Source organism: Engraulis encrasicolus, chromosome 6 (genome assembly GCF_034702125.1).
Source record: "Engraulis encrasicolus isolate BLACKSEA-1 chromosome 6, IST_EnEncr_1.0, whole genome shotgun sequence".
NCBI lineage: Eukaryota > Metazoa > Chordata > Actinopteri > Clupeiformes > Engraulidae > Engraulis > Engraulis encrasicolus.
The window spans coordinates 12,484,847-12,493,080 of record NC_085862.1 but is presented as its reverse complement, the minus strand read 5'-3'; the positions used below and the strand labels follow the sequence as shown (position 1 = coordinate 12,493,080).

Sequence of the window (8,234 nt, the reverse complement as noted above, 5' to 3'; positions counted from 1 at the left end):
GACCAACCTTTGCTAGCTCCAGGTCCATGTATTGGTCATCATGGCGTCTGTGTGCATCAGTAATCGAATCCCAGCTGATGGCTGTTCCACGATCAGCTGTGTATCTGCAACGCGCTGAACACACAACACACAACAGTCCATTACATCAGTGGTGCCCAAACTGCGGGTCGTGTGATGAGTCCGTCACAGACAGAACTGACTTTTGATAAAAAACGGGAAACACAGGTTAATCATGTTAACATAACTTCGTAAATTAGTTGGTAACAGTACTCAGTTATAAGGCTGATACAAAAGTTTACTTTCCCTGTGGATATTAAATTAAAATTTAGCAACATTAACGGACAAATGTTTGGTGTTTGGAATATGGGAGCTGGGGGGTCGTGAAAATATTCTTAGGTGTCAAAGCGGGTCTCAGCAGAAAAAAAGGTTTGGGAACCAACGCTGCATTTAGTAGATGCTTTCATCCAAAGCAACATACAAAGACGGAAATGATCCGTAGCATACAAAACATAGTCCATGCAGTACACAGGCCTTGCAGGGTAACTGGGCAAACACACGGGCCGCGACGAGATTCAAGCGACAGAGAATCGCTTCTGTGTGCAGCAAGAGCGATACAAGCGATTGAAGTGACAAGAGTATGTCCGTTAAAAGCAGAATGCAAGCATTCCAACATTCCCATTGGCTGTGGCCACACTGACCTCTATACAGTCATTGGCTTGTGGCGGCTGTCGCCGAACAGAGTCATGGCTAATTAGCATAATATTCCCAGGAGTTCAACTACAATCTGTCGCCCTCGTCGTGCGACTCAATACAAAGTTAATTACTTGTGTTGCTCGCCTCGCTCATGTCGCGGCCGGTATATTGGTGCGGTTAGTGCATCAGATGGTGGGCTGGTGTAAACAAGGCTGTAAGTGGCCGAGGACAAAATGCGCAGAAAAACATAGAGGTAGTAATTTTATGTGTATGCGAATAAATATGAGGTCATGCTTATCAAGGTGTGAGAAACTCACTCAGGAGGAAGTCCTTGATCATCTGCCACCTGGTGTCGGGTGTTTCGTCCTCCAAGCGCCCCAACACAGCCATACCCCTGGGGAACACACACAGTTTGACTACTTTATTTGGGAGGACCAATAATTATTGAGAAAAAGTACAGCGCCCCAAACAATATTAAAGTTAAAGAAGCAATAATGTGTCTTCTACATAAATACTTAAGTTATACTGGTCTAAAGCCTATACAGGGGTACAAGTGGCATCTCCTCCTCCAAATGTGCAGCCTGTCTATAACTTTCTTCTTGTTTTGCAAACCTCTGACACACAGTCTATGAACATGGCCAAGGCTACCATACCGTTGATGAGTGCAACCATGGATGTTTTAAATTTTTGTAGCCACTTTCTGTCAATGCATGAATTACTGGTTGATACTTTAAGCATTTTTCAGCAAAGCACAGATCTATATATGCATCAGAGCATGGAGACACACAGAATTATTACTTGGAGCGCAGAGGGCTAACCCAAGGCCTTCTATGAGTTTAGCGCACGTATTTGCACTGCCACACTGCGAGTACAAAAGTACAACACCACTGTGTGTAATCTGACGAGTGCTTGAGCGGGTCAAGGTGTCTGTTGACACTCACAGCTTGGCAGCGAGTTTGCTGGGCAGGAGTCCATCTGTCAGGTGGTGAAGACTCTCCGCCTCATCTCCGAGGGCTAAACTGTTTAGCTGCAACAACACAGTGACAGAACATCTATCAATAATCAGAAGTATTCATAGCATTTTGTCAATACATAGTAGGTTTCTTTTTATTTACACAGACGCGTTTCGGCGCTCTGCCTTCCTCAGTGGAAGGCAGAGCGCCGAAACGCGTCTGTGTAAATAAAAAGAAACCCATGCATGGTGCGACCTTTTTTCATTTTTTAGTCTTACAATATTTTGGTCAGCACCCTTAAAAGGAAGAAAAAAACTGTTGGGTGACGCCTGCTCCAACCCTTATGATGGTCAATACATAGTAGTCATGATCACAAATGGTGAGTGAGGCAAAACTAGTATGCAGTGATATTAATGCGCAGTAACGTGTAAGACCTGCAGTGAATTAGTAACTGTTTAGGATGTCAGTTAGTGTGAGACAGCTTGTGTATCATGGCGTTGTGAGCTAAGGATTTACCAGTGCAACGAGTGCCTGCCCTTTCCGCTCAGACACCATCGCCAAAACCTGCAAGGACACACACACACACACACACACACACACACACACACACACACACACACACACACACACACACACACACACACACACACACACACACACACACACACACAAAACATTCAGCATAATTCAGTCACGCACATATTTATAAGTTATCTCAGTAAAAATGTGACCAATTAATACCATGACCCCAGTCTTCAATACAGATGATCTACAGACCAGGTAGGCGTAGGCGGCAACATGCTGCCATGAATAATAGACTTTTAAACCATACAGTAACAGCAGGCAACTGTAAAGAAGTTACAATTAGTAGCTGTATACGCTGTACTTTATGACATGTTTAAAAGTGTGTAAACTTTAAATGTACTGCTGCTGAGCCACTCCTGACATGCGCAATGAGGCTGACTGTTTTTGAGCCTGAAATCATCACTTCCCATGGGAGTGGAGAGAGCATGTGTGTTTACATGGGTGTTGCCATTCACAGCACAGCTAAACTATTTCCAGATGGAAGAGATTCCGATAACAGGGAAGCGATATGAACTAGAACCAACGTATGCACTGCTAAAGGCGACTGGTGGTCAAGCACTGGCCGACACTGAAAGACACCGAACCCACGATGACACTAGCCTAATTGTTAGTCTTACAAACAACAACAAAAACTTGCAGCCGTTGTTAAAAGCGGAATACATGAACATGGGTCACTAAAATCTTACTTGGATAACGCTCATTCCTATCCACAGAGTTACCATGACACGGGCAAGTGCAAATGCAAGTAATTATTTTTTCTTGGCAACACCAAAGTGAAATCTGCGTAGCAGCTAGGCCTTTCTGTCTAGTTTTCGAAAAATATCAGGAACGACGCGATTATCTCACGTTCGTGAACATGCAAAATCAGCAGGGCATATATAGACAATAAAGCAGATCGTGATACGGTGTCTTTTCAGCTCTTATCTAAAATCTGTCTGTCGTTGGTTTTCATGACATGATGATGAAGGATTAAGCCGAGGAGTTTTGCTAACTTTATCTGCCCATGGCAGGGATTCATATCGTTGTTCTTGTTGCCTTGATATCAGTAGTTCTAGGCGAGAAAATACATCCATCAAATTCTAGTTGCAAATAAACTGTATTTGCGCTTGCCATGAACCACATGCCAAATAAAGTGTACCACTTACGATGTGCCGTCCGTCTTGTTGTATTTATGTGTTGTATTTTTGTCTTCTTCCAGCTTCGTGTCCGTTGAATACTGTATGTGCTCACCCTCAGTTTCAAACATTTCAATTTTCAGCGGCGTTACCACCCAGCTCTTGTCCATTGGCTCCCCGTTGTGTGACGTCACACCAATACAAAACCCCATTGGACCAACAGGGGCCAATGAGAGCTTTTAGTCTCAAACCCAGTTTTCCCTAGCCTGGGAACTCCCATACTGCCTTTAGTTCTACACAATCGTTTCGATCTGAAATCTCACTTGTGATTAGGTCTGGTGTTAACCAGGCAAAGTTTTCCCCACTGGGTGGCGCAATTGAGAAGAGCTATTTTTTCCACCACACTTGAAACTAGTAGGCCTGTAATTTTATCTGCATAAATAGGTGCAGCAAGGCTAACCCATTCTCATGCAATTTCATTTAAAGGTCATTTTGACAACAAATGGTGCTTATGAGTTTTTGTTGTTGCTGTTGCGGGCCAACTGGTGCCTCTTGAATTTGAGAGTGAGTTATCACTCCTGTGCACAGATAGCCTACCTACGGTACTATGGCAGAGTGCAATGTTGAAGGCCTACATAGAAACACAGATATGAACAGCAGAAAGTTTGATGTCAGTTCAGGTGACACTAACTCGCTGTTGAAATGTTTGGCACTTGATTTAACACTAATATATCTGCTATTACTAAGAATCTATTCAATATCCAAGACAAGATCATGTGTTTTTTCAGGTCTCTCAGGGTTTTCCAAATAAGTCACGAGAGCTAAAATCACCTGGTGGAGGTTTTCAATGGTCTCCAACACCCGGTTAAAGAACATCATGAACAGGAGATGTTAACGAATGTGTCTTGGTTTGTTGGAGAGAGCCATGTGGACAAATAGCCTACCTTGGTCAGCAAAGGTGGCCACTCAAACTCAACTAGAAGAATCTTGTAAAACAGGTTGATCAGCACCGACAGACACAAGGCGTATAACCTGATTTACAAACGGGCCGTTACATAGACAAGATACAAGATTTTTATTTGTCACTGCTGTGTAGAATAATAAATGAAAAATAGGAAAAGAAGGGGAAGAATAATAATAATGGAAGAAAAAGTTGTCCTAGGAATTTAAAAACCGGATGGCTTGAGAAGAAATTCTTACATGGTCTCTCTGTCCTGCATTTTATCGAGCGCAGTCGTTTCCCTGAGGGCAGCTTTTCAAACATGGCATGTCTAGGATGGAAGGTGTCTTTCATAATCCTTTTTGCTCTTGTCTTTGACCTTTTAGAATATATGCCTTGCAGCCCCAGAAGGATGGTCCGAGTGTTTTTTTTCTGCAGAGTGCACTCTATGCAGGGCTATCTTGTCCTGAGCGGTGCAGTTGCCATACCACTTTGTTTTTTTGTGATTTTTTGGGGGTCTTTTTTTGTACTTTGAGAGGTGGACAGGAAGCAAATTGGGAGAGAGAGAGACAGGGAGGGGTCGGCAAAGGACCCGGGCCGGGAATCGAACCCGGGTCAGCCGCATGGCAGGCGAGTGCCCAACCGGTTGGCCACGGCAAGGCCTCCATACCATGTGCTTACAGTAATCACTGATTCAATTTTGGCAGTGTTAAAAGAATTTCTGCATCTATGATGAGAGTTTAAACTTTCTTATTATTAGCCTCCTGAGGTGGTACAGACGCTGCCTAGCCTTTTTCATTACGGATGTAATGTTAAGTGACCAAGACAGATCTTCAGAGATCTTAACACCTAGATACTTAACCCCTTAAGCATTATAAATGAGCTGTTACCAGAATGGCAATGACCAAGTCGTAATGTGTTACTTAAGGCCCCATGCACTGTCATAGTAGTGTAGTAGTATTAGTTAACTTTCAATGTCTATTACAGCATGCCACAGGAGGTACTTAAGGCATTAAGGCATTAAGGGGCTACAGCAGCTCTCTCTTTCCACAGGGGCACCAATGATTGAGTTGAGCATAGTTCAGATCTTTCCCTCTTCTTTCTTTGGGCTTTTGTGCCTTTATGAGACAGGACGGTGAAGTTGAAATGACAGGAAGCGAGTGGGGAGAGAGAGACGGGGAAGGGTCAGCAAAGGACCCAGGCCGGGAATCGAACCCGGGCCAGCCGCATAGCAAATGAGTGCCCTACCATTTGTGCCACGGTAGGGCCAGATCTTTCCCTCTTCTGTAGGCTACTCGACCAGAAGTTCTTTGATAACCAGTTTTGGAATACAGAAATCTTTTGCTTTTTTCATCACCAAAAAAACGACAAACAAAATCTCTTTTTTTGATAATCTTTAATGAATGATGCAAAAGCCAAAAAAATGAAAAGTTAGTATGCAAAACATCCATGACATGAATAACCAGGGGGTCGTTTCTCGACAGTGCCTTTGCTAACGACTTTAGCCATTTTGTTCGTTCTTAAGACCAACGTTGTAACCAAGGTCTTGAGTTGGTCTTAAGTTGTTCTTAAGTTGTTCTTAAGTTGGTCTTGCGTCTAAAGACCAACTGAAGACCAACTTAAGACCAACTCAAGAGCAACTTACGACCAACTCAAGACCGACTTAAGACGGTTAGCAACGACAAGAATCGAGAAACAGAGTCCAGAACAGTCCTGAGGGAACAGGGAATAATAGCCTACAGCATCACAAAGGAGTTCTGTAGGAAACATGTAGTTCTGTACTTCCCCAGCCTTCACCGTAACATGCACCGTACCATAATCATCACCGAAGGAGAAGTTTGGAGGGAATTGTATTGCAAAGGTAATTTCCAAGATTGCTTTACAAAGCATGTCAAATTTCATGTGAAACTGCATAACATTAAAATTATATCGGGGGAGTAGGATGAGACGGCCTCACAGGCCATGAACGGCCCCAATGCGCCATGGGTTCCCCACCCATGCGTGAGGGCTACTAGGTCGTTATTCAATCGATGGACATGAACTTTTCTATTGCATTTCCCTTCAAACAGTGCTGCTAACTTAAAACAACAGGGAAATGGATGTATCCACCCCAAACCTCTCCTTTAACATCACCATACAGACAATACCCAATTTACAAACCCCACACACAATTTTACACTTGCCCTGCACTTTCCTCACGACGTATTTCACAATTTTCAATGGTTAACAAATATTTTTGTTGTGAAAAATACTGCACTGCATTTTCTGTCACCTAACGTTATTTGAAACTTCACCACAACCCAGTCCCCCATTCGCCACCACATTAAATCGTTCGGTTAATATATTGGTTAACTGAAGGCACATACGTTTTAAAAGCTTATTACCCCTTAATGTTCTGAAGCAAAGGCACAAGTGTGTGTGATAAGCATGTTAGAAGCTCCTGGACTGTAGTGTTATATTGGCAGAGAGCCAATAGGGTCCAACCAAATGAAGCAAAACATACTGTATAGAAGTTTGCCTCTGCCTACTGAATGTAGGCTGTCAAATATTGTTTTAATATATGGCCTCAGCATGTATGTCTGTGTCTGTGCATGTGTACATGCACACGTGTGTGTGTGTGTGTGTGTGTGTGTGTGTGTGTGTGTGTGTGTGTGTGTGTGTGTGTGTGTGTGTGTGTGTGTGTGTGTGTGTGTGTGTGTGTGTGTGTGTGTGTGTGTGTGTGCTTTAAGAGCTAGTTGTGTATGAGTGTGGGTGTGTGTGTGTGTTTCACGAGCTGTTTGTGTGTGTGTGTGTGTGTGTTTTACAAGCTGATAGTGTGTGTGTGCTTTAAGAGCTGGTTGTGTATGAGCTTGAGCTGGAAGTGTATGTGAAGCTGCTGTGCGTGCGTGTGTGTGTGTGTGTGTGTGTGTGTGTGTGTGTGTGTGTGTGTGTGTGTGTGTGTGTGTGTGTGTGTGTGTGTGTGTGTGTGTGTGTGTGTGTGTGTGTGTGTGTGTGTGTGCTCTAAGAGCTGGTGTTGTATGAGCTTGAGCTGGAGGTGTATGTGAAGTTGCTGTGTGTGTGTGTGTGTGTGTGTGTGTGTGTGTGTGTGTGTGTGTGTGTGTGTGTGTGTGTGTGTGTGTGTGTGTGTGTGTGTGTGCACGCTCTAAGAGCTGGTGGTGTATGAGCTTGTGCTGGAGCTGTAGGTGAAGCTGCTGTAGACGGAGGTCGGGGAGCCCGCGGCGCCAGGAGACGAAAGGTCAACGCTGCCCCGGCGTGATCCGGACCGCGACCCCGCGCACGACCCCGCACGCGAGCCCGATCTCGAACCCGCGGCCGAGCTGGCACGCACGGCCGGCATCATCATCACCCCCGTGGACTCCTCCAGCAGACACCTGACAAAACACAGGAAAGAGATTTTAGTGTGATGTTAAAGGGACACAGAAGGAAATAGCCAAAAAAGGTACTGCAACTATGCTGTCATTGAAACTGGGCTGCCTATTGCCAAATTTGATCGTTACATGAAAGGTTACTAAGTAATAAACAAATATCTTTGAGTATGGTCCAAGTACAGTCATTTTTGCAGCTAAAACTGGCTATATTTGGAAATTCAAAATGGCGGACCATGGAGAAGATCCCCCTTTTCATGTATGAAAAGTGCAGTTCTTCCAGTCATAATGAATACTTAGAATTTGATTGTGGTGGTAAGTATTCATGAAAAAGGTAACATTAGTGAATGGGCAGCATGAATTCTGTAAATAAACAACTAAAAATCTCACACAGAGTCCCTTTAAAATAACTGTATGTCGCTTTGGATAAATAAAGCGTCAGCTAAGTGCAATGTAATGTAATGTTAAACACTAGTCTCAGATTCAATGCTCACATCAAAAACATCACTAAATAATCTTTTTGGCACCTTAGGGACATTGCTAAGATTAAGGATTTTGTATCTCAACAGGATGTGGAGAAGTT

At 43.7% G+C, this 8,234-nt stretch overlaps 2 protein-coding genes across 5 annotated transcripts in view; both read right to left on the bottom strand.

Annotated features, from left to right (window-relative positions):
• numa1 (nuclear mitotic apparatus protein 1) overlaps positions 1-3,460 on the bottom strand; it is a 29,877-nt gene extending 26,417 nt beyond the window's left edge. For both annotated transcript variants that reach the window (XM_063200656.1, XM_063200657.1), the window contains exons 1-5: positions 3,377-3,460; positions 2,163-2,210; positions 1,635-1,720; positions 1,011-1,087; positions 8-114 (exon numbers count right to left, since the gene is read on the bottom strand). In XM_063200656.1, coding sequence (XP_063056726.1) covers positions 8-114; positions 1,011-1,087; positions 1,635-1,720; positions 2,163-2,201 — 309 coding nt within the window. In that variant the 5' untranslated portion in view covers positions 2,202-2,210; positions 3,377-3,460. The remainder of the gene's footprint in view (positions 1-7; positions 115-1,010; positions 1,088-1,634; positions 1,721-2,162; positions 2,211-3,376) is intronic.
• Positions 3,461-5,706: 2,246 nt separating this feature from the next.
• LOC134450699 (desmoplakin-A-like) overlaps positions 5,707-8,234 on the bottom strand; it is a 79,642-nt gene continuing 77,114 nt past the window's right edge. For all 3 annotated transcript variants that reach the window (XM_063200640.1, XM_063200641.1, XM_063200642.1), the window contains one exon: positions 5,707-7,657. In XM_063200640.1, the coding sequence (XP_063056710.1) occupies positions 7,429-7,657 (229 nt within the window). In that variant the 3' untranslated portion in view covers positions 5,707-7,428. The remainder of the gene's footprint in view (positions 7,658-8,234) is intronic.